The 26,840-nt window shown below is 46.0% G+C and overlaps 1 protein-coding gene across 1 annotated transcript in view; it reads left to right on the top strand.

Moving 5' to 3' along the window:
* The window catches only part of LOC146172421 (acid-sensing ion channel 1A-like), a 35,944-nt gene extending 9,662 nt beyond the window's left edge, over window positions 1–26,282 (top strand). The window contains exons 6-11 of the mRNA XM_084585770.1: window positions 1,357–1,455; window positions 4,475–4,589; window positions 17,523–17,595; window positions 23,848–23,920; window positions 25,559–25,680; window positions 26,036–26,282. Coding sequence (XP_084441896.1) covers window positions 1,357–1,455; window positions 4,475–4,589; window positions 17,523–17,595; window positions 23,848–23,920; window positions 25,559–25,680; window positions 26,036–26,090 — 537 coding nt within the window. The 3' untranslated portion in view covers window positions 26,091–26,282. The remainder of the gene's footprint in view (window positions 1–1,356; window positions 1,456–4,474; window positions 4,590–17,522; window positions 17,596–23,847; window positions 23,921–25,558; window positions 25,681–26,035) is intronic.
* The last annotated feature ends 558 nt before the right edge of the window (window positions 26,283–26,840 follow it).

Below are 26,840 nucleotides of genomic sequence, written 5' to 3'. Positions count from 1 at the left end.
GAATACACAAACGTCGTCCGTATTCGATGTATAAAAATGCAATAGATGCCGTTTTCTATAACCAAACTACATGAAAGCCCCGCAACGGGGGAGGGGGGAGTGGGGGGGGGGGGGGGGGTAAGACTCCCGACTACAGTGCCGGAGTACCCGGGTTCGATCCGCCGGCGGCTGCGTTTCGGTGGAGGCGAAACGAAGTGTCGTCCGTGTACTGTGCTTTGTCAGTGCACGTTCAAGATCCCCAGGTGGCCGCAATTGCTCCGGAGCCCTCAACTATGGAAATCATTTCCCCCTTTCCGCTTTCGCTCCCACCTTCCTCCCTTCTCTTACGACATGGTTCAGGTGTCCACAGAACAGGTGTGACAGATACTGCACCTTTCCTGTCAACCAATTATTCGTATTAAACTACGTGAAATCCAACTCAACCTCAGCAAGCTTTTAGGTACACATTTTGGCGCTCGATATTTTTAGACACATTGGCAAATAAGAAAATAAAAAAGACCTACCTTTTTTTTTTTTTGACGACCTTCATTTTAGTAATATAAAATAAAAATTCAATTGTTTTTTAGGTAATTAATAGCACGATAATTAAACTCTATAACTTAGATAATGTCCACCTTGCTGCTTAACCAACAGGCAGCACCGACATATTTCGCATAATGTTTAAGCTACAAATGTGTAAACAGTAGGAAAAAATCACTCAGGATAAGTACGAATGTCACGGCTTCGACATTTCTTCCATACGTCGATACGAGAGGTGCCAAGTTGCGGGATCATTTTTTTTTTCCGTGTCACTGTTTCAATTTGTCTTCTTCGGACGACATAACTGTTTTAAACTAGGGTACTGCTTCATCAATGTCTTGTGCTGCAAAGGAGGCGGTTCGTAAAACAAGGGTTCCCTCTATACTTTTTTGTCACCGCTCCTTATCTGCGACTGGAGTTTAGTATGCGTTGCCCAAAATTTCTTCTTAATATTGCTTACGTCATACGCTGAGCACTAAATTGTACAGTGCCTATGCCGTCATGTGTGTAGTTTTTGTATGCTTTCAGGGTATTCACTGCGCCAGAGTTTGTGCGATTTCAATCCTTTTCTTGGAAAAAAATAGCAAGTGCCACTATCGGGCACCACCCTCCCATCGTATGTTCGTGCAATTCAATGTAGGCAGCTTTATGAGTAAACATTTCTAATGCGGAACATAGAACTGAACAGCACTTCAATGGAGGCGCTTAAACCTTTTGATACTACGGAGGCAGCCTCAACTTCAGCGCAGAGTTGCCTGTGGGTCAGCAAAGGTGTTAGCATGAGCCTATAGAGATGCTTCACGGAGCCATTCGTTATCTGCATTGCACCGCATACAGGAAAAAGTGGAACGTTTGCCGGCCCCTTACAAGTCGAGCTGTAAGGACTATATCGCCTTGGGAAATCAGAAGAAATACTTCGGGTACTACACACAGGATGTAAGTACACTCGTTCCGCTTCTCATTTTGAGTACTTTATATCGTTTCCTTATTTTTTCCTTACAGTATAGATGTCGAACATTTCCGCTCTACTTAATCGCCTAAATTTTGTCTTCTCGTTGGCACACTTGTAATCTGCCAGCCGCACAACCGCTCGACTGACAATCTTTGAGTTCTGGTTGACAACCTATAAAATGGGAACCGCAAGTATTTTATTATTTTCAATATTCTAGGCATTTGTCGTTAATGCAGTATTTGCCGTTACATTATATTCTTGTTGAAAAAAAGTGTAAGGGAGAACCATGATGAATGCTTATTGGAGGTTTCCATAGAGTGCATTTGATAGTTCCTTTTGAATGGACAGTAGTCACACACATGTGTTCCGACTCATGCGCCAACATTTCGGACCAACCATATGGGTTACGATTCTGCAGCGTCTGATGAGCAGTCGCCAGCGTAATGACCAATGAAGCACCTTTACTTATATAGTGTTCCAAGGAAGCAGTGTGTTTTGGCTCGGTGAAACTGCCGTACATGATTTTAGCGGTATGCAACGCTCTAGGACAAACGCGCCTTGTTTACTTTTTTCCACGCTAAACGTTCTTAGTGCCGCAGCATAATGATCGCTCCGGAAACATTGTTTACTCTTCCTACGGCCCCGCTGAGAGCTGAGCTGCGCGACTGGTTTCCCCGAGCCAGTTGTATAACTACTGCTATTCGCCTGGTCGCTGTCATATGGTCCCGATGGCATCAACTATTGCGCAGCGCAGATGATTTCACATGTTCAGTGCATAACTTTGAATACCTACAGTGCCATTCCGGACATCAGACACCTTTAGCATATCCCGTATTATCTTTACAGTAACAGAGAGCCGAGGAGACAACGACCGTAGCTCTCCTATCCCATGATGCACTAACAGCGGGAACGCCTTCCGCCTTTGGTGGAGTAGACATTCGCTGTTACTACTTCATCGCGAGCTTGAACAGCCATTAGACCTAACGGTTCTGGTCAACTCTGACCACATTGTAGATCGAACCTGCTGCACCTCTAGCACATCACTCGCGTGATTAAGCGGATGAGTTCGAACTTACCACAGCCGGTTTCCCAAGAGTAACCCCACGTTTTGCACTTTTAGGTTACGCACAGGCTCATAACTATACAATTGCATTCAAATTTCGTGGTATTTTGCCTGCTCACTACTCTCGTGTACTTAATTGGTCGCAACAGTGAGTAAATGCGCTCCGAAAATCGGAGTCCACACGGCCCATTCGTATGACGTGAGCTTCGAAAAATTACTCTGCACTTGAATGAGTGTCTCTTAAACAAGTCCAAGAAACAAGCTTTATGTAAAGAAACAAAATGTGAAGGCCGTGGAAAGGTAAACAGCAATCGTAAAAAGCATTTTTTCTTTAAATGTGCAACACGCGCGCAAATTTGTTTTAACGAGTACGGCGACTGCTTGTCCAGCTTGCGGGGACATGTTCTCTTAACAGCAAGGAGGGATCTGGCGGCAAAGACACGGATGGCGGAAAAGGAATTCTTTTGCCGTGCTGTGTCAAATACCTTTTACTCGGAAATCCTGAGAACGACGGCATTGTGTTTTTAGTTTGTCAGAATGGTGTTTGTCGTTTTCTAAAGAAATGCATTATCATTTGTATCATTACGACATCATCAAATTTTTGAAAGTGGAAGATGATTTTCGTTGCATGTGATGTGGTAATGCTATCGGTCTTATATAGCATGTAAAAACGCCGAATGACGGTTCGCCATGCTGACGTTCACATGAGGTATATTCGCCAGTATTTCGGTGTTCCCGTTAGCCAAATAATGAAGGTTTTGAAAACCCTACCATGGTTGCCTGAATCTTTGTCTACTGGAGTAAATAAAAAATTACTTATTGTGGCTGCAGTTGCCAGCAAACCAGCTCACTGTTCTTATTAGGCCAGTGCAATGTCGTCTGCAAGAAAGTTTTAGCGGAGCTATAAACTTTCCAGCTACCACATCGAAAATGTCGGTTTCGACGCCAGCAAGCAAAAAGGTGTCTTTTTATGCTGTCCTTTCTTTAGTGAAGTGCTGTTCACTTAGGAGAACAAAACTACCGCCGAGCTGTTTTGTCCTTTATTTTACGTTGCGCTGAGTAGTGCGGGGCGAAGAAAATAGAGAAGTACTGACTTCCGGATTTCCAATAATATCTCGCGAGCATCGAAAGCTCGGCACATTTGCCCCGAAGACAACGTATTGAAGCAAGCGTTTCGAAGACAAGGGCATGCTACCCACTACTGTTGAAGGCGTCATCATCTCGTGTGCTGTTCTGACTAATGCGAAGCAACCCGTTCTCTTTATTCACTGCTATGCATCGGCACACAGAGAAGCTGCCACTAATTGTTTTATACACTGCATATAGTACGGGTATTACTAAAGCGAGGTCACATTAGCGACAAACAGCCGAGCAAGCCAAAAACAACTTGCAACCATCAGTTCCCAAAAACAAGTTGTAGATGATTCTCGGTACCGGCGCATTAACTTGGTGATAAGGAAGTGATTATTCATTTGTGTCCACCCTAGACCAGCCATACGGCTACAGACCAAGGCTGTACAGGTTTGGGAGAAACATCGTATACCTGTTTCAATTGTCACGATTGCGGGCCTTTAACCATGCTGGGCTTTCTTGCTTGCGTAATTCCCTTCATGTGTACTCGTGCGCCTGGTGCCGAATAATCATGGTATCAGCATTTTATCAGATTATCAGAAAAAATGAAGGCAGGTGCTCGTGGTAAAAGGCACGCGTACATTGTATAATTGTTATGCTTTTTAAGAAGGCGATGTGCTGCAGTCGACGATTTCGCTTCGGCCGTTGTCTGACTGGTATTCGTTTCCCGGAGAGCATATTTCGGACAGTCTGATTACTCATCTAACAATGCGTGTCGCATAAGCACTGCGCCTGACTTTTCGGATTTTTCTTAGGCTCGTTTCGTCGCACAGTGTGTTAACTACTATTTTAATCATCTTTTTGTCTAGATATGTGTCCAGGATTGCGAGATGTCACTGGAAATGAAGCACTGTCAGTGCGTTCGCACGCACCACGAGTTTGCTGCAACATTTGGAGGCCAAGTCTGCGATAATATTAGAGACGGTATGGGAGTGCTGTACTTTTCTGCACTATTTGCATGTTAGAGTGGAATGATATGAGAATTACATTCCAGTTATGAAGAATTTGTATTCTTCACAATCTTTGTTAGTTGTAAACGATGCCCCTCTTTTCTTCATTTTGAAAGGGTAATATCGTTCACTAAACCAGTGAATTTATTTGGCAATAACAAGGAATTAATTAGGGATGAACGAAAAAGCTAATATATTATAATGGCATGCAATTCACATTGTTTGGTTGTGATCCGAGGACACAGCTGGCACCCTATATGCATGATGACTTTCGCATGTCGCTCTGCCCGCTTCATGACCCTCATTAGTCATCGTCTCTTGGGTTGCGTTGCCGTTTATTACAAAAGTAACACCCTAGGAGTGAAAGCTTTTGAGGTGCCAGAACGCATAAACTAGACCACCTTTGATTCCATGGACATTACCTTTCGTTTCATCACCAAGCAAACCTTTCAAACACCTGTGCTGACATGGCACAACTTCAATGAACACGCTTGAAAAAATGTTTTGGCCAAAAGGCGCAGTAAAGAGAAATACCATTTTTACAAAGGAGCTACGCTTTAGTCGGGTTTTTTATCACTTTATTGATTGCCAATTATCGCCAATGAAATCCCTGACATACATCCACAGTCAACCTAGATGACTCTACGTGCTTTTCGTTTGGAGAAAATGAAAGAAAATAAATCCGCTTTATCTATATGACTAGAATGTGTGGTCGTACAGTATTTACGGACCGCGTAGCAGATGGCGCCACCGTACTTTGTACCACCCAGGCTACCATCCACCTTCACACCGTTCATCCAAGTCCGCTTCTTTTAAGGAAAGAACGCGATTGAACTTGTACTATTGCGCTAAGCATGGGCTACACAACGATAGCGCTTCCCCGAGCAATGGTGCGGTGTAGTTCATACTGAGAACCATTGGACACTGCGGTTGCGATGTTGAATCCGCATGAAACTTTCCTTAAAGCCAACTGCGAGATATGCAAAGCGAGCGGTGCTTCGCCTTATCACAATTCGGCCCAACTGTCCGCTCCAATAACCTCCTTACCCGCACTGGTTTCCCCCTGTCTAAACAGCGTTGTGCATGAAATCGACTATGCAGTCATAACAAGCGAAAAATAAACTTGACGGAGCGTCATAACTAGAATCTGCGAGGGATGGCGCAGATCTTTATCTTTTATGTAATTTTATTCCTTGCCCGTGCGGTGTTGACGACAAAAAAGGCATACCTGCCGTCTCATGCCACTGCTCGATTAACTTTCTCTCTACAGTCTGTTTAACGATTCCTTTAAAGTTAGTTTTGCTGCAGTATGACTGTTTTTGGAAGAAAGCACCCTTTAAAAAATCAGAATGCACGGAAGATAGGAAAGCATAGGGAGCCACGTATTACTGGTATGTGTGCTAACTTTGTCTGCATAGTGGGAAACATTAAATTCACTTCCGTACTCGCGAAAGTAAATAAAGAAATCAAAACGGTCATGTGTTTTCATATCGCTTGCTCTTCCATATGTGGCACTCATCATCTAGAATTAGAGCGAGGGGCTCTCGGGCTTGATTTGCGCTCCATATATTGTGCAGAACCAGTTCGTGCTCTGCGCGGGCTTGTCGGGCTAGGTATGCCGCAAAATGTCGCGAATGAGGGAAAAGTAAGGAAAGATTAAGGCCTGTTTTACAGCATTATCGCGCTGTAAGCTCATGACAAGCTTGGTCATCCTTGGTCACCGGAACTTTTCGTGTCCTGCTAACGACACAGTAATATTAACTCCGGTATTCCGGCCTAGCAGCTTGAGATGGAAATAACTCTGGGCCAAAATATTATAACCAGTTTATTTATTCCTTCGTCAGGGTGGATGTTCGGGCGAGTTGGTTTATTGTCATGGAAATACACCGCTTTGAAGACAAGGACAAAATGTAGGGTGAACGCACACAGAGTAGCGCACGTGCTGTCCACTCCATGTTTTGCCTTCTCCTCAAAGCGCTGTATTTTCATGATTATCACTTGGGTATAGTTTAAAGGCGTTGGTCTCACATTGCAATCATCGGCTACTTGTCATGCAGAATTACGAGCATGTATGACAAAAAAAGTAATATTTTTATTGTTTTGCGATGACCTCTCACAACTGCCGCAGATTTTAATTTCTGCAGTGCACTTTTTTTTTTTTTGTCGAGAACCTTTAATAAACATGATACCTAACACCATGCAATAGAACCCCTTTGTTTCTGACGCGATTGTATCAAAGGCTCCCGTTCTCCAGAAATTTCGGCATCGGAGTTGTCGGCGTTGTGAGCGAACAATGACGGACATTGCACTGGAAGGTGGCAGTTGACACGGAAGGACAATGATTGGTCGTATCGGGTAATGTAATGTTTCGAGACCGCATAAGATGACGGCTTTGGCAGGAGCCGACAACTCGGCTCCTCCATTGAGGTGGAAGTGTGAAGGGAATCGAACCGTCCTCGAGGACCCTTGGATGCCAGTCCGACAAGGTACCTCTCCGTGCAGGCATGCACATTGCACGCCTAGGATGTCGGCTGATATTTCACATAATGCGGCAGCTTTACTGTGTGCCGAAACAGAGGCACAGAAATAAGGCATTAGTGTCGAGCGGACTACAAAGCGCTTGTGCGCGAACGAGAATCAGCAAGGGGGAGCCGGAAAACGGGAGCCATTAATGTTTTTGCGTCATACTTTTAAAGGCGGTATCCTCCAAGTTATTTTTTTCTTCTGTTCTTGATCGTATCATACGTGCTGTATAACATGTGGGCATTTCACCCACTGACGTCTAACGTGGATAGAGAAATGTGAAGTCATGTCCAGCACACAGTAGGAAATGGCTTCACAGTTCCACTTATAGGCTCGAGTGAAAGCGCACAAGTGCCTTCACGCTCCATCTTATTGTTTAGATTGGTTGTTAATGTCAACGTCTCTAGCAGCGTCATTTTAAGTGTCTTCGATACACTGCAGTCACAGTTCACGTACTAGACGTTCGGAAATATCCGTCATGCACCACTTCGAAGGTGTGCATTGCGAAGGGGAATACGTCGCGCATGTAAAACAAGAGAAAAACGTCACTGCCCTCCTAGCCCCCAAACGATTCTAAATGTTTCGTTCTCAAAGGAGCATGCTATGTCTTTATGTCAGCGGCTGCAGCACGCGGTTGACCTCTGTATTTTGCGCCTATCATTTAGCGCTTAGCTCCATCTCTGGACGTCACGGGCGACCTCTTGGGCATAACTACGTGTTTAGAAATCAGTCCAAAGAGGGCTGGTGGGTAACACCGTCATTCCAACAAATGACATCATTGCGAGTTCAGCTTACAAACTAAGGCATCTAAAGACACTTATTGATACCCATTAGACGATGCACGACTGCTCGTATACTCTACCGCCTGTAACGTTATCATCCTTGTTACGTGCTTTGAGTTTGTCTTGTACCTTTCATCCGTTTACGTACTGGGCGGTGAAAGCTGTAGGTGAGCGCCGGTGATTTTCCAGTACCGCGAATCTACTACTGATTTGAACGTTTACATTCGCAGGGTATATTTTTACCGCACTGCCACTCTCACTTGCTAAAGAAGCCATTATGTCTGGCTGAAACCTAAGGCAGGTGACATGGCCGGACACTGGCTAGTCGTAGAAGTACTGGCTCTCGGGCTATAGTTGTTGCCTACCAACCAATGTCAACCAATACAACAGCGCAAGGACATGATCATAGGAAGAAGAGAGATTGTATCATTGCACCCTTCTATTGGTTAACTGACTGGTCGGCGGACTGTGTGACGTCGCGAGACCACGTGACATGGCCTAGTGGCACGAGCTGTCAACTCGGGCAGCTTATTAAATTAGGAAGATTAGATATGAATCGCACCCGAGACACTGAGATATCGAGGCTAACTTCAGGCCACACAGGTTCCTGCGGCTTGGTTATATAGAAGACCGACGCTGGAGTTTCCAGCGTACCACTAGCGCCACCTAGTGGACGGTGCACCATTCTCTGAGTAGGACGACTGCGCATAGCACGACTGAAGGCGTGGAAGGGTGGCTAAATTACCACTAAGCGAAATACATGCTGCTCCGTTCTCAACTGCTCGCCTGCTCTACAATCGATTCCACCGTAGTCGTGCAAGAGAAGTGCCAGAGCTGCATTCAAGCGGCTCGACGAGTGCGATAGATTGTTTTGCTTCTCGTTTGTACACTACTTCATCACGCTTCCTAAAACGACTTCTCTTGTCGTATATCGTACGTACAAATGACATTTTGCTTGTTCCCTTTAACGGTTTGCACAAATTGGGGTAAAAACGTGCTCGCTGTAAAGAACGTCTGTTTGAGCTATATTTTCACCACTCTGAAGTGCTAAAGGTCAGGTACGCAATGCCCTACCTAACCAACATGTTTTGAAAATTATAAACTGTCGCAACTCACCTAGTGGCCGCTTAAGAATTTCAGAGAGCCACACTGAGTGAGCCATGCTCAAAAACAACTCCCCCGACTCGCTCGCTGCTTGTTACGAATGTCGCTTCCAGCAGCGCTAGAAGCGCCTTCTTTTTAGTTCGTTTGATGTTTGAGTTTGGTTGCTTACGCAGGGTTGAACGCTCGTGCGGTATTTGTTCAGCATACGTTCGAATGAATCTCTTTCGATTAGATCGATTTTCTTCAGTTACATCCAGAACATCTTGCCTGCAATACATTTCGTACTTTTGGCTGGCTGCTTGACAATGAATGGCTGTTTTAAGGCACGTATGCTACAAATTGAGGCATCCCTTTTCTTTATCTTGCTTCAGGCCGCTAAATTTTATACGTTGGGTTTTGGTCGCAGAAGGTGCACGGGGTGGCCGGATGTGTAGGCATACACACCGCACAGTTAAAATTATGCCTACCGCAGATTTCACCCTATGCAGGGACACAACCATAGCTATATTTTTTTTTAAGTTTGTACTAGTTCTTTTCTGCATTCATTGCACATGGTTGGAATACCATCCATCGATACAGCTCATTCTTTCCTCTTACTTATGGAGATCAGTAGCGGAAGCTGAGGCGATTACAAGTTGTGGGAAGTAACTCTTCTCCGCGCTCTCACACTTTAGGCCACTGACTCTTCTGCACGTAATTTATCATCAGGACTGCTTAAAGTGCCACCATTGTAAGTCTTTCAAATGTATAGTTAGCTGGAACGAACCATGGTGTTTTCCACTTCGAAGAATAAACAAAAGATAATTAAATCCATCGAATCCTAGTGGCGCGCGGTCGTAAACCGGCAGGTGCTGAAACGCCACAGCAGGACTTTGTCTACTGATGTGTTCCATTCTCTTCCAAGGTGCAATATATTTCGACACACGGAATGCGATTCTGGTGGGCAAATGCTTTCCCTGATAAAGCTAGTTGAGTGATTACAGTGCTTCAGTGGGGCAGAAGATAAGTATGGCACACGTTCATTGGGCTTAGCTAGAGCAGAACGCGGAAACCCATCTGAATGTTGCTATATCGCACGAAGATCCTTTCACGTTGGTGTGATATTTCGGCTCAAGTAGCGAATGCTTCATCGCAGCTAACTCAGATTTGATCAGAAGCGTGCATGCAATGCGCTCTGCACTGACACCGCACTTCGGAAGCATCTCACAGCAAAAACAAAAAAAAAAACAATTCTAGGTGCAACTTTGGACCACTAAAGTGTGATGAGGTGAAATCCATTATAGCGCTGTGGATCGTAGCCCTCCCCTACGGCACCTTTATCTCTCTCTCTTCTTTCACTCCCACCTTCCTCCCTTCTTTCACGGCGTGGTACATGTGTCCGCGGAGAATTGTGACAGATTCAGCGCCTTTTCTATCCTGTAAATCAATTTCAAACGCCGCTGATGCTTGCTGTACTAACGCCTCCTAGATATCTGGGCCTGCATCTGTTTGCTGTGTGGTGCTGCGTTCGAGGAAGCGGCAAATAAAAGGTGCCGCCAAGGCGTCTGGAAGGATCTTTTAAGTTGGCGAGCCAGCACAGAGCATGGTGATCGCTCACAACCCTAATGGTCGTCCGTACAAATAGGGGCGAAATGTTGATGTGGCCCAAAGGATGGCAAGACATTCTTTCTCCGTCGTCGAATAATTAGCTTCAGCTTTCGACAGGGAACGGCTAGCGTAGGCGATAACTTTCTCCTGTCCGGCACTCTTCTGAACGAGAACAGCGCCTAGGCCCAAACTGCTTGCGTCGGTGTGAATTTCTGTTTCGGCGTTTTCATCAAAGTATTCTAGGACGGGACGGGACTCACACTTTAGGCCTTAAGTCTGGCGAAGGGGTCTCCTTGCGGCGCTTCCCATTTAAAAGCTACGTCAGCCTTTGTAAGCTGCGTCAACGGTTCGGCGATGCGCGAAAAATTTCTGACAAATCGTTGATAGTAAGCGCACAGCGCAAGCAATCTGCGCACAGCTTTCTTGTCGGTAGGCGGTGGAAATTGTTCGATCGCAGCCATTTTCTCTGGGTCTGGGCGAACACCATCCTTGCTAATGATGTGACCTAGGAGCCTCAGTTCTTCGTAGGCGAAGTGGCACTTCTCTGGTTTTAACGTTAGTCCCGATGACTTGATGACATCCAGCACTGTCTGCAGCCGTTTTAAGTGGTCTTTAAAAATTTGACAAGAAGACAACGACGTCGTCTAAGTATACCAAACAAATTTGCCACTTCAAGCCAGCCAGGACTGTGTCTATTACTCGTTGAAACGTGGCTGGTGCGGAGCAGAGGCCAAATGGCATCACCTTGAATTTGAATAAGCCGTCCGGTGTGATGAATGCGGTCTTCTCGCCATCTCTATCATCGACCTCAATTTGCCAATAGCCGCTCTCCAGTTCCATCGATCAGAAGTACCTTGCATTGCATAGCCGGTGCAGTGTGCCATCTATACGAGGGAGGGGGTACACATCCTTCTTCGTTACGCTATTTAGGCGGTGGTAATCGACGCAGAAACGAAGTGTGCCCTCTCGTGCACCCTCTTCTTTCTTCACCAAAACGACTGGTGACAGGGGCTCTTCGATTGCTGGATCACGTCATCACGAAGCATTTCCTCAACTTGATCGCGTATGACCCGGCACTCTCGCGGCGATACACGGTAGGGGCTTTGACGTAGTGGTTAAGCGTGGTCCTCCGTGATCATGCAATGTTTTGCCAACAGATCCAATTACCCAAAAAACAGCGCGAACTCCTTTCGTCCCCGTTTGCTCGCGCTGTTTTGTTTTTGTTTTTTTGATAATGTATCACCAACTCGCCCACTTAACTATCCTGTTGCCAACAGAGTTTGCTGCACCCTCGACGATGAAGAAAAACACTGCTGTATCTTTCAAGAAGAGTGCGAATCCGGTCTTGTCTGTCTTGGGGCAGAGCTGCGTTAATGTCGAACGTGAGCTGCTTTATTCGATTGGGTGCATCGTCTTCAGGTTGGCTGGGGAGGGCGAAGATATCTTGGGTGTCCACTAGCTCGTCAAGGAAAGCGATCGTCGTGACCTTGTTCAGGTGCCGGTATTCTTCGGTTAAGTTCGTGACCAGCACTGAGCTTGTCCATGACAAAAATGGGCGACGCCTTTTGTGATTCATAGTCCACGCTCTAAGAGCAACTGGTTGCTTCCTTCGACGACACCTTCGGCAGTTTTGATGTCTGCGTTGCCCACGCAGGTGACGACGTTTGATCGTGGCGGCACGGTCAAGTCTCCGTCGAGGATATTTAGAGCGATGTGGTGCATCGTTGCTGTCGTGGAAGGTATGGCGTTGTCCGTCGAGAGTTTGATGAGCTTTGAGCGGAGGTCGATGATCGCCGATGTTCGTTCAGAAAAGTCATGCTCAAGATCACGTCGCGCGAGCATTCCTGTAGGACGACGAATCTGGTAGGATAGTTATGTCCTTTCACTCTAATCCTTGCGGTGCATCGCCGCGACGGCGTAATAAGGTTACCACCAGCGGTACGAATTAGCGGGCCATCCCAAGTGCTCGTCACCTTCTTGAGCTGGGCGGCGAATGCGCCACTGATGACAGAATAGTCAGCTCCGATGTCAACTAAGTCCGTTACCGTGCGACCATCGACAGCAACTTTGAGGTCACTCGTTCGTGTCCTCATATTGAATGTTGGCTTCGGTGTTCGATCTCTGCTTCGTCTTGTGCTGAAGTCGCGGCCGGGGCACACCGTCGTCACTTCGCTGCGCGGTTGTGTCAACTTGGAGTCTGGTCGCGTCATCCTGGATATTGACGTCGTGCGTTGCGGCGGTGTCACTTTGAAGTCTGGGCGCGTCGAAGGCGTCTTCTAAGGAGTGTTTGCATCATAGCATCATTGTTGTTACTCGTCTTCGGCAACGAAGGATCTTGGTTAGTTCGCCGTAAAGCAACCTTACCTCCAAAGGTTGCTACCTTCAGTTTCCCCTACGGGGGCTTGGGGACCTTCCTCGAACACTGTCATCGTAGTTGCGGCCTGCATGGTGACGCAAAGCGGGCCCTGTACGGCGATGGAGACCTGAACCAACCGCTTGGTGGTGAAAACTCACCGCTACGCAGGTAGTTCTCGATCTCTTGCGGTCGTTCACCGGGGCGGGGTCGTGGGGCGTGGACTACAAATCCACGGAGGCCGATTCGTCGGTACGGGCAGTGGCGTAAAATGTGGCCGGCCTCACCGCAGTGGAAGCATAATGGCCGATTGTTCTCAGTCCTCCAGGCGTCGCACTTCCTGGGGCTTGGAGGTCGTTGGTAGGCTTGGCGAGTGGGGGCTAAGGGGCGGCTTTCAGGAACAGGATGGTAGCGGCGAGGGCTTGTAAAGTCCGGGGCGCCGGACGACATAATGCAGCAGCGTAGTTCATCGCTGTTGTTTCTTGTGCTGAAGCCGTCGGAGCAGCCACTTGAGGAACACCCAGCGCCTACTGGACTTCTTCACGGACGACGTCCGCGAGCGTTGCCACCTGGGGTTGTTGGAATAATGGCAGCAACCGGCGAAGTTCCTCTCGGACGATCTCATGGATGAGCTCCCGAAGGCTTTCTCCGCTCGTAGATGCGCTGCTGTAGGTTCTTGCGCAGACCGGTTGCAGTGGTCGATCATAGTGGCGCATCCAGTGTCCATCGTCTTCTTGATGGTCGACGCTTCACTTTCAAATTCGTCCAGTTTTCGGTGGATTCCGGACAAGTCCTGCAAGAAGCGACTCTTAAACGCCTCACTTAATTTTCTCACCTTTTGTCGTGTTTGGGTTGGCCTGGTAGAAAAGGCATTTCATTCCCTCAACCTAAGCGAGGACGGGCTCGTTGGAGAGCTGGGCTTTGAACTGAAGAAGGAGCTCCGCTCTTTTTTCCTTACCACACTACGAACTGTTTCAACAGCTTCTTCGGGAAGTCCTCCCACATCGCTAGTGAAGACTCGTTGTTTTCATACCAAGTCCGCACTATTCCGCCTGGAGCGAAGAAGACGTTTCGGAGTTAAGACATCGTCCTAATTGTTGAAAGCGGCAACTCGTTCGTACTGGTTTAGCCAGTCCTCTAGATTTCTACCCGTGTTGCCGTTGAAAATGGGGAGCTGTCGGGGCTGATGAATGACAACCTGTACCATAGCCTGGGCCATTGTAGACGTTAGGACCTTCTTCCGGGGTCGAACACCATCCGGTAGCAGACCCTGTTCTGGCTGGAGCCCTTGAAGTCGGCGGTTGGCTGGGTGACCTGTGGGCTGGTCCCCGAGGGCGACAGTAACGGGGCTGTGGTACTGGCTTGAAGGGGTAACCAGTACACGAAGGGCAGCACCTCTACCAGATGTCACGTAGTTGTGACAATGCCGTTGGGGACAAATGAGGAGGCTTGAAATTCACTGGAACAAATTCTTTATTTAAGCTGACTTGGCGCCCGCAAAATAACAAAGGAATCCGCGGCGGCGATAGCAACAAACGTGTTCGACAGTCGTCGATCTACGAGTGTCCGTTTAGTGCGTCAGAGGTTTTTTTAAAGGCTACGAAGAAAGATCGAGATAAAACTGCAATGGGCGACTAATATACCCTGGAACATTGTAGAAACACACGCGAATGGCTGTAATCTTCGAGATATATCTCGGCGCATCTTTCGCAACAAATAAAATGATAAATCTACTTCTCGCGAAAAAATAAATGAACAAAAGAAAGAATACATAATCGATGCTTGCGCTGGAATTGTAGTGTAAGGCCGCATGCCAGCGGCTGTAGGAAAAAGAAGAAATAAAGTTCTCAATGGTTCGCGGCAATATAAGACCGGTAAAAAAGCAGTATGCGGAAAATAAATCTGTAGGGGCAGTTTATTCGCAGAAGTGCGAAAGTATATGCCTTCCGACTGCGCTTGACTACGAAGGATTACCACATTAAAGACATTTACAACTAATTTTCGTAGCTAATTTGAGTGCCATTTGGGGAACTTTATTTTGATTAGTTATTTTCGGTACGAATTAATTTTGCTGCGCTACTTTAAGCAATAGCCAATCTAATTTTTCGCGTCATTCTGAATTAATTGTTATATTGGTTAATAATTTTTTCCACGTTTTTTCTTTAATAACATTACTAAATGTAATATTAATTATTCAGTCTCATACCTTCTAAGAGATCCCCTTAATTGCATTCATATCTTTATTGCCACGACAGCTGCAGATTTGTTATCTTTGACTTCAACCTGACTAATGCGTCAACCAGCCTTGACACATTTACTTTTTTTTTATTTCGGGAGGTTGGCCTAAAATTACATAGTAATGACCCCTTTAATCAATAACAGAGGCATTTGCAGCTTTCGGTACGTATTACGAACGGCAGTGAGACAGAACATAAAGGTCAATGGGCATGCGCCACTGCAACGCACGCTTGTATTTTATTGTTCTGTTCAGATCAAGGTGTCGTATTCTTGGCAACTTATTCTCTTTACACTAAATATGCGATTTTCTGCCCTCAGCTGCGCGTCCTGAAGTGTACGTTGGTTAAGCGTTTTAAATACAGCACACGATTCCGCGATGTATGCTGGCATAAACGATCGTACCAAATATCATGCGTTAAATGTAAATAAATGCCTAAAAAATCGCTAACGTTGTTTAAAGATGTGCACGTAACTATGAGGGGAAAAGCAAGGAAACGAAAAATACCAATACTGCATCCACACTGCATAGGCGTCAACTTTTAGTCGACTGCCACTTGTCCCGTTTCACATGTATAGCCCACAGGGTCTTTCTCTTTGTACCTATAAGAATTGAAAACATAGTCCAGCCATTTTGGGAGTGATGCGTGCACTCGTCCACGCAAGTACGCGAAACCCCGGCATGTATCGACGGGAAACACGACGCCGCACGTGAAACTGACGCAGGCGAAACGCGGAGTGGGAGCGAACATGGCGCGCGCCCTCGCGGAGGCGGCACCGACAATTTCACAAGATATCCTCAGGCTCCACGGTGCGGAAGGGGGGGCGGGGGATATCCGCATCGAGGCACTCTAGATTTTAAGCGCTTCCCCTGAGCAGCGCGGGTTCCCAATAGTGGGCTTTATATCTATCTCGAGTGGTAACCTACATAAGAGTAGCAGATTACTGTATACTTAAAATATGTGTGAAATTACACGGGCTCAGTAAGTTTTCATCATAATCAAGCAGAAATTAGGCAATTAGTGAATAATTTAGCAACAAAGTTCATGTGCACGAAAAGGATCCACAAGGTGAGCCGCAAATGCAAAAGTTACACAAGGGTAAATCAAGATAAACAACGCTAAACAAGAGCAAAACGTGCTAGCTCGCACCTAAGTTTCATTTACCTTAGACTTATAGATTGTTCGCGGCCTGGCAGCTGCTTTTCGATGGAGGCAACAAGCAAGGCAGGTGTACTGTGCAATGTCAGTGCACGCCAAAGGGCCCCAGGTGGTCTACATTTCACGAACGCTCCACTACGGCCTCTCTCATCATCTGTGCTTATTTGGAACCTTAAACCCTGCAAATAAAGCCATATAAATAGGAGCCACTGTTTTGACGATGTGCTTCTAGTCTTTACGAAGAGGACGGCACCCATCTGTGAAAACGTTTCCGGAAAACATTGAGTGCAACATCAGTGTTGGCTGTAGGGTTGTTCCTGAAACAAAAAGGCAGAAAGTGAAAATCTCACAGCGGTGAGTCAGTGGTTAGGACGCTCGACTGGTGCTCCCAAGGACGCGGGTCCCATCCCAGCCGCGGCAGCCACTTTTCAATGGAAGCGGAAAGCAAGGTGTCCGTCTAGTGCGCGATAACAATGCATATTAAAGAACTCAAGGAGGTAGAAATTCCGGAGCCCTCCACTATGGTGTCCATCATAGTCTAATCCACATTGAGACATCGAACATATAAACGGATGAAATCACAACCAGCAGAAAATCAAAAACCATTCGGCCGGATTCTCGATTCTTCGAAATCTCTCAGAATGCCCTTAAATGAAAGCGAGAATGCGCTGTGAAAGGCTTCGGCGCGTTCCAAGTAGGCCGGATACTGCTGATGCGCGCATACACAAATGTATAGCGCTGAGCGTCATGTGACACACACTGTCTTCGCGCGACGATAGAGGAGTTGCGATGCCTCTTTCAAGATAACTTACTTGCAGTATTGGTACAAATCTTTGCATGATTTGTGCATTTTTTTGTTGTTGCATATATCAGTAACTCCATATGCTATGCAGTAGCCATCTCGAATGTGTTGCCGGGATTGGCATCTCTTGCAAATTAGGTCATGGTTTCGTGGCTTCACACAAACCGCCCACCAATCACTGTCTGGCCATGTCAACTGCCAACTGCCAGAGGCATGTTATTGATTTTAGTGTCATGGACGCCGGCAGCTTTTCTACTTTTGAGACACATAATGCTTTCGCATCAACAGTCACCATATTACACCATTTTTGAACTCGAGCTCGGTGCATGCAATGAAGATGTAAGACCTCTTCATGTTTCAGACATATGTACACGAAAGGTTGAAAACTTGGGGACCAACCAGCTGTGCCTGAGTCGCTGCCGCGTAGCCTGCCAGTGAGTATGGAGTGCTGTTCTCAACTTATTCACTCCCGTCGTTTCCCATGCACGCACGCCGGCAGCGCACTAGAGACGGAGGATGCGCGCTGAGCGCTAGCATCTCTTCTCTAGAGTGCCGCTTCTAGGCTTCGTGGGCGTTGCAGTTAGCGTTAATGCAACGGATTGTCAAACTAGTGGTCTGCACGTGTGAAAAACGCAGCTGAACAAACCAAGATACAGAGAAGACAGACAGACAGACACACACACACACACACATAGAGATAAGGACGACGCTGCTCGTCCTTGTCTGGGTTAAGAAAAAGCAATTGCTTTCTTCTGTATATCGTTGTCTGTTCAGCTGCGTTTGCGTTTTTCATCATATAGTTGGCGTAATCGACCACCTATTAGCCGTGCCTGGTACAGTAGCAGAGCGAAGCGCAGCCTGCCGCGCAACCTTACAGTCGCGCTACGCGAAGGAGCACAGAGGGGGTGACTGCCGCGAAGGCACAAACACAAGTTTATGGTGAGAGCGGTGGTATATGACACAATGGGGGGACAAGGACGAAAGCCGGATTAGGTGAATACGGCTGGAGAGTGAAAATGGCTATGTTAGAATATCTAAAATTGGAAGCCTATAGACCCATTCACATTTGTGGGGCGCGAAGGGCGTGAGCCGCTCAGCTTGACCGATGTTTGTAAACATGACCTGCGAGTCGCTTTCCCGAATTCGTCTCGTTCAGAACGAAAGTTGTCGATATTGACAGTTCGCTATCAACAAAGAGCAGGAAGTAATTCCGTTCACTTCAGCTGCGCCGCTGATTGGTTACCGCGGTTTGCTACCAGCAGTCGCAACGCTGGAAAATCGATCAGTGCTCATCTAGCCTGCGACTGTCGCTTTTCGACCAAAACAGTCGCACGACCTCTGTGAGTCGCAAGTTAAACGGGGCAAGGTGGAAAGTAGAGAAGGTGGGTATGGCGAGGGAAGGGGGTAGGGGCCACCTCAGTTTGGACCGGTTGATGCGTATAGTACACCGCAGTAAAACATGATTTCATGAGAAAAGCGCACACGTTTCCTTCGCGTCGCTCGACACAAGGTCGAGAGAAGCTCTACTGCTGTGGTGACCTCACGTAACTCATACACAGACGAAGACAATTCCATTTGTCGAAAAGTTGGCTCGGCTTGCGAACTCAGTCTGAGGCTCCCCCTCAACCTTTGTTCAGTGATATTTCATTCTATGTAGCCATCTTCTTCATCTCGTTCAGTCTGAGGCTCCCCCTCAACCTTTGTTCAGTGATCTTTCATTCTATGTAGCCATCTTCTTCATCTAGTTCTACGCTAGATGTATAGGCCTCGTCCTCCAGAACCAGGCATTGCTTAAGCGCCTGAAAAACATCTCTTGCCACATCTCAGATCACAAGGCTATCTTTTCAACAATTAAGAACAGGAGAAAGAATTTCAGTTCAAGGCCAATCTTTAGCGGTATACATATTCATGCATATTAGAATGCTTACCTTGACATATCTCAATTAAAAAAGCCATGCCAGTCGGCGCGATGCCGAAGTGAGCGTAGCGGATTCTTTTTTATTTCTGCTGTTGACCTGAATTAGTACTGTAATAAGTATGTAGTACCGACATTTGGTTTCTTTCACCCGTGTATCATAACGAGTCCCTCATTTTCTCTTCAGTTTTCTGCTTAATAGCTTAGCATATCGCAAAACTAAAATATTTGAAGATCTGCGTGCTCAAGATTCGCATCATCGAGAATCGTAATTATCTGTCGTTCTTTTTCTATGCCCGAATCCCGCGCGTTTGTAGCCCCTATGTTCCCGCGTAGAATCATGTGTTCTGTGCCAGTGCAACGTTGTTCTCACTCTTTTTTCTTTCTTTCCACTAGACTCAGTACTGAACAAAGACATCCTGTGAATAATGGGAGAAAATTTGTCTTCTGTGCCTATTTTTTCCTTTTGCATGTTCAACGTCTGACTGTGGATTGCGCGGTCGCCATTTTATTTGAAGAGAAACGAAATACGACGTGAGGTTGAGCAGCCTTGCGTTGGACAAGGTACGTAGGAATATAGCATCATGCAACTCTCACAAACTCAGGCCTAAACGCAAATTAGAACACACGACTGTCTCGCTGATATCCCTAGTGCTCCTAATGCCTAATGTAGGACGAAAACATTTGTAAGTTAACACATCAACGGCGAGCGGGTAGAACGCTACACATCTGTCGTCCGTCAGATCTTTCCGCCACAAATGGGATATGCGTAGTTAACCGCTACTGCGCACAGAGTGCGCCACGTATCCATGTCGCGGGCTGGGCGCCTTTCGTGGCACGAGAAGCTCCGACCAAAATATTGTGCGAAGAATGCCTCCGGAAAATTGACGACAGTAGGTGGGCAGGTAACCTATTTAAATACTTATACAGAAAGGGCATTGACTCACAGTGGCGGAAAAGGACTAGAAAACTAACCAGTAAGTATGTAGGAGGGCCCAACAGAGAAATAAACATTAAACAGGTACAGAACACAGAGGCTAAAAACTGCATAATTCAATGGAAACGAAGCCGACCCTAGACATGTATAGAAAACGGAAAACTCGGATTAAGAAGGAGACCTTCTGCGGCAACCCAAGAAGCAGCGGCCTTCTTTTTGAAGCCGGATCAGGATGTCTAACAAACCGAAGCTACAAAAGGAAGTTTAATCAAGAAGATGAAACTTGTGTCATGTTCAGTAAATGCCCAGAAACAATTGAACATCTTATACTGGAGTGTGGCAGTGTCCATCCTGATGTCGATGCGGACATGGTCCCTCTAGCAGAGGCCCTGGGGTTTAAAGGCAACAAAGGAAGCGTGAATGAATCGGCGGTAAAGGTTAGAAAGAGGCATTTGTAATATTGATGGCTAAAAAACACGGCGGGGACGCAAGGAACCTAAATCAAAATTAAACAAGGGTATTTAATTTTAACCGGGGTCAAAAATTAACGTCGTTAAAGTTGAAGAATTGTGTACAAAAAAAAAAGCATAAAAAGAAAGGTTGAGCATGGTGATGACTATTACCACCCTGTTTCAAAGGGAACGCTCTTAACATCCGTCCATCCATCCACCCACCCACCCATCCATCCATCCATCCATCCATACATCCATACATCCATACATCCATCCATCCGTCCGTCCGTCCGTCCGTCCGTCCAGCGGTGTTCGCCGCAAAGCAACTAGCGGTCATTTCTTCCTCGCACGTGCCAGCTGCGAAGAGGAAGGAAGACGAGGTGAAGGCGATCATGTGCAGTACGGCAAAGTGTGCGAAGCACATTGGTGAAAATTAAGCGAGGGAGCTGTATACGGCAGTCGTCAGACGAATTTACTGCGTAAGCGCAACGGGTAGGGATCGCTCTTGAGACTGTGCAACTTCTGCTCGAGTGATCCTTGTCTGCTTGCGGGAGGATGTGCTCACCACACAGAGACGGTTGGATGTGGTACAGATTCTTCCTAGAAGGAACGCGAAAAGGCTGATATGTTCATTTTACACAATTAGCAAACTAAAACTACGAATAGGCATGGAGCCAAATTAAGGTCTTCATTTCGATATTCTCCGCTTTGTTATAGGTGGTATGGACTGGCGCCCAAATGGGGCCAGCCACGTCGCCGGCCGCCATTTTTGGGGTGCACGTAGCAGACGAACTCCTGCCAGTCCTGCTCCGAAAGTGTTCTTTCGTCCCGTTACGGTATGGCTCGCGTGCCGCATTCGTGTTGTCGGTTAGAATCCGCATGCATCGGAAATTGGGCGTGTAATTGTCGCACGCGATAGATGTATGAAAATGCGTCGTAGGTGTTGCTTAAACGTCACTTATTGTGGGCATATAAGCTGGTTAGGGCTGTTCGGGTCGAGGTACGTGAAAAGGGTGAAGCGACGAACGGCGTTGTTCGCGGATTCGGTTTCTCTCTATTCCAGGATAAAAGTTTGGACAGCGGTGACAACAGCCCTTCCATGAACCCGGAAAGTCGCATGTGGTTCAAGCACACTAAAGGCGAATTAAGAAGACGAGTTCAGATGGTTGCGACGAATATACAGTGTCTTGCACTACTGTGGACGACGTAACTGCACAGAACCCTCTACCTCCCTCTTTTCTGCATATGTGACCTGGACGGCCTCTCAAAAGTTTTGCCCAAGGCACTGCATCCAGAATAAGCGTCGAAGCCGGGTAGCAATTAAACGTTCCCAAAATATTTACGTCTGAAATTATATGTGACCTGACATTATATATTGTAAAAGAAGGCTAGGTCGAGACGGCAGGGTCGTGATGGCAAGGACAGCGAAGCCTTGTCTTGCGTTTTAATCTGATATATATATATATATATATATATATATATATATATATATATATATATATATATATATATATATATATATATATATATATATATATATATATATATATATATATATATATATATATTTTTTTTTTTTTTTTTCCAGGGATGTCGTGGCCACTCTAGAAATCACTTTTCTTTTTTTTCCTTCCACACTACTAGAATCTATGCTCAAGTCAGGGCTATAATGCAAGCTCACCACCTAGCTCGGCAACGTGCCAGTTTAACTGTGTCACTGCACCGTATGGGTGCACTGTGTTTACGGATGCCAACACGAAACACAGACACAACGGGGATGAAGCGTGGAGTACTGAGTGTCGGCTACACGTGCGTCGACTTTCGTCAACACGCACGTCGCACAGTACAAAAATTAACCACCTTAATGAGCGACCATTGCGACAGTGGACAGGCACATTTGTGTATCAAAAGATACTTCTCCAGTGTGGTAACAATAAAGCTTCCAAATTACAACTCTCCGCGGTCACTGACTATTATTTTCGCTTCTAGTCAGCCCAAGGCGTCAGAGGACCCGTTTCTCGACCTCGGCTCGAGCAGCGCTAAGCAGCGCAGCTGCCCATCCGAAGTGGCGTTTCTCGCTGTTCTGGCACGTCCACGCTCGGCGGCGGCCAGCTAAATCTGTCATGCTCGCCAATTCCAAGAGGCAATCTGAATGCGCCGCACGAAGAAAGCATGCTAGCGGAGGCATTCATCTGCTATGTGCACCGCAAAAAAAAAAGAAAAGAAATAATAATAATAAATAAAAACTGCGGCTGGGGGCTGGGTTGGACACCAGTGCATGCCACCTAAAAAATAAGCAAAAAGCAAGAAGAAAACAGTTCGCATGCTTCGGCTAATCTGACCAGATAAAATGCTGGTTAATACGAGCTGGGTACAAACGTTGTAATATTTTGGTACCTTTCCCTCCTTTCTATTCGCAGTCTGACTTTGGAAAAGACATGTAAGTATGAGTCATCTTAATTATATATTTTGTGTAAGATGTAATCTGTAGTGGATATGAGCTAATGGTCTAGCTTGTAACGTACGGTGGCAAGTTAAAAGTTCATCTTCGTTAAATCGAGATGGAAAGCTATGACGGCATCTGTACATTGAAAGGCCTTCAAGATATCTGTGCTTTCAGATGCTTTCCGTATACGTCGACAACGGTCACTAGCAGTAATAAGTGTACCGATTACAGTGAAAAAAATCTGCCTTTCGGTGTCAAACTATACTCAGATCCACAATTTTGTACAAGGCGACCCACTTAACACGAACCAGGTGTTTCAAGAAATGTTATACTCAACGCCGTGCACGTGGAGCACCATGAGTGCATGTGATTCCCACTGACTTCACCGCTCAACAAGGAAAGTACACGGTCTGGTCCATACATTTAATATTTTATAATCTCTAATTGGACGTAAAAACAACACAACAAAACGGGAGATGATTTGATATGCACGTTCGCTTTCATGCAAACGATCGAGGGGGTAAATTGCCGGCGGCTCTCTGCAAAAATTTGCGGCGCAGGGGATAGAAGCACGAGCTATGCAGATGATCCAGCTTTGCGCGACTCCATGTTGATTTGCTAGTATGCCTTGCGATAGAGGTGGCTAAACTTCGTTCTTTGAGTGGGTCCAGATTTAAGCTTTACTGTTCGAAAACCATTCCGCAGTATAGGTGCAAGCAAAATTACAAAAAAAAAAATGGGAGTTTTATATAACAACCCTATGGATACCGTAAGCTCTATTAACGTTAGCTATTATAGTCTGTATAGCCAAGCTGACCCTGAACTTGGTCTCTGAAGATTCCGCGGCTTTCCGTATTTTGCTGATTTGCGACTGATTGTCGTCTGTCCCATTTCTGCGGTTGACTTACTCAGACTTCTCTGTTTCTGTCGTCGCAGGAACAAGTTTTCTTTCATCATAAAATTTTCGTCCGACACGCAACGTGTGCTGCAGTATCAACCTAACCTCTCGGTAAGACTTGAGGTGTCTTATAAATGTACAGGGCAGCCTTGTGCGAAGTTCGCTGCCTGTGCGCTCTGTTTCGTCGCAGTCAATGCACACGCCTCAGTACAGCACTTCTCGTTTCCTTCCTCCCTTATGTTAAATGCGAAAGCTTTCACTACTCCCCTGCATAGCCTCTTCTTCGTGCGCCGCGTGTGCGCGTGTTTGTTCTTGAACCGAAGAGAAACCACGTGGAAGTTATGACGTCACTCAGCCGCCGCCGCCGGAACCGAGGTAACCGCGCGCTCGCCTTTGTCAAGTCACATGACGACCGTAAACGTCGACACTCCCCGCAGCTACGCTGAAGCCGCGGCCATCGCTCTGTCTAGATCGTCTATACTCCGTTTCATACATCAAGTGCAACACTGCAAAAGCTAGAGCTCTTGTTTGCGCTCCCCGCATCCGCGATGAAAAATAGTGCCTGCTCTTGACGAGAGGAAATAATAGTTTCTTTGTCTGCAAGCTTAATACATCTTACGTTTGCCATCAACTCCATAAAAAGCACCTTTTTTAAGGAGAAAAAGTCGGATTCGGTGAATTTGTACGTTTTGTTTGTCGTTTTCGTTCGTGTCGCGTTTTCGCTGCCCCGCAACCCTGCCAGCGGTGCCCGCCGCACTGCGCAACGCAGCGACTGCGACTGCCTCTTCGGAGTGGGTTTTTTTTTTTTTTTTCTATAAGATCTGCACTGCGAAGTTGTCCAGGCACGCGAAGCAAGTTATTGCAAACGTGTAGGTCATCCAGAGGACCCAGCTCGCCGAGAGGCTGCCACGCAGAGATGAAAAAAGGCGGGTCGAGCGAAACATGCCGCCGCTTTCGCTTTGGTCACTGATGTTTATCAGGATTGTGCTCAGACCCTTCACTGTGATAACTCCATGGTCAAAAGTAATAAATTTCCTGCGTCGACTTCACGATGATCTCATGTCGGCTCTCTTAAGGTCTTATTGATATGCATGAACGAAATGCTGTTGGTGCCACAAATAACTTAACGTACATTATACGACTTTTTTTTGTTTGATTTCTAGCAAGAATACGAAATTCAGGCGGTTGTGTAATTGCCTAAAGTTCTCTTTTTTTTTTTTTTTAGCAAGGCTTGAATATTTCGCCCTGAAAAAAGAAAGGCCGTGTAGTACACGCACTTTGTATTTCCAGACTGGCTGCCTCTTGTGAAAATATATTTCTTTTTGGTGAAGGTAAAATGTTTAGATGCTCTAAATCATAAAGGGTATTTTCGAAACATTATTATTTTATGAGCAGTGAGTAGATTAAGCCTTATATTTGAGGAGTAATGTCTATATTGAGCAAATAAACTGCTCCATAAACATACCGCTAATTTCAGCATTGTTGTTCTTGCCTTAAATAAAATACTTTAAATATAACTTTTGATGGTTTAGTTGAAAAATAAAAATAAAAAACAGGCCCAATAGAAGCGCTAACACAGATAAAGGTATCAGGGAGGCACTGAAATTATGTAGTCTCTGCCTTTTGTGTTAATGGATTGAAAAATTGGCTCAGCTGCCATTCCAGTTTTAGAGAAAGTAGTCTGTGTCTGCTGATACCCTGTCAGTTAACCTATCACATTACGATATCTACACCTGTTTTGGTTCACAGATGGTGGAAGCCTTTGGCTACTTCGGAGGATATATTGGAATCTGGCTTGGATTCTCGCTGCTTTCAGTGCTGCTTAACCTTGAAGGGCACATAGCTAAAGTGTTTGCAAAACGGCTGCAAAGGTAAATACATAAATTGACTTCCTTTTCTGACCATTGCTTGTGATTTTTCGCTGACGCCGTATTTTCTGGTGAACGGGACCTTTAACGCTCTCATGTTTATAAATTGTAGCAATTTTTTTCATCAGCACCATTAAGTAGTCATTTTGGACTTAACTGAAAAAGAAATACACACACACACAAAGACGCACGCACGCACACACACGCACGTGCACACACACATGCACACAATGAGAGAGGTATTACTTTTACTTTATTCGCATTGAAAAAAAAAAAAAAAGCAGTCTGTGAAACCCCGGCAGTTTCAAGCACGCGCTGTGTCCGCAGGTGCGCTTATTTGCCCGTCTTCCTGTTGCAGAGTCAAGGCAGTCGATGAAGCCGTCATGGTGTTCCGGCTGAAACAGCGTTTTTGAGGTCTTTGTCCGGGCTGAAGCCAGGCGGCTGCGCGCACTGCTGCTCCAGCGAGGTTGTTTTCTCGTTGCAGTGACACCTACGGATGCATCGATCCCTCCGCGAGACTACGTTTCGAAGGCGGCAGACCTCTCGTCACGGATTATCAAAGAATGGCGAATTCACGCACCACAAAGAAAGAAAGAAAGAAAGAAAGAAAGAAAGAAAGAAAGAAAGAAAGAAAGAAAGAAAGAAAGAAAGAAAGAAAGAAAGAAAGAAAGAAAGAAAGAAAGAAAGAAAGAAAGAAAGAAAGAAAGAAAGAAAGAAAGAAAGAAAGAAAGAAAGAAAGAAAGAAAGAAAGAAAGAAAGAAAGAAAGAAAGAAAGAAACCCAAAACACTTCCATTCCCAATGCATGACGTAGCCTTAGCCCAAGGTAGTCTTATTGCACTGTTTTCGTAGCACTGGCAGAAAGCACATTTGAAGCGCACAAGGAGAGGAGGAAATGAGCGAGACGGCTCGCTGAGCCCTGTTCGGGTCGAGATTCGCTCGTCGTCACATATTTTGCCTGCGCTCGACTATGTGTGCTATAGAGCTCATCCCCTATGCTTCTCTTATAAATTTTTGTCCTTTCCCTCTGTTGCCCTCTGTTATTATCTGGTATGATAAATTATACAACAAAAATAGCTTAGAATGATGTCCGTCCAATCCATTTTTTTTTTTCCTCTTTTGTTTCCTGTGTTTGCTCACTGGGGGCTGCGAGCGAAAAAACTGG

The sequence above is a fragment of the Amblyomma maculatum genome, unplaced genomic scaffold (genome assembly GCF_055883805.1).
Source record: "Amblyomma maculatum isolate TAMU_Amacu unplaced genomic scaffold, ASM5588380v1 scaffold_13, whole genome shotgun sequence".
Classification (NCBI taxonomy): Eukaryota; Metazoa; Arthropoda; class Arachnida; order Ixodida; family Ixodidae; genus Amblyomma; species Amblyomma maculatum.
The sequence above is the reverse complement of the archived record's forward strand: the minus strand, read 5'-3'. Positions and strand labels throughout refer to the sequence as shown.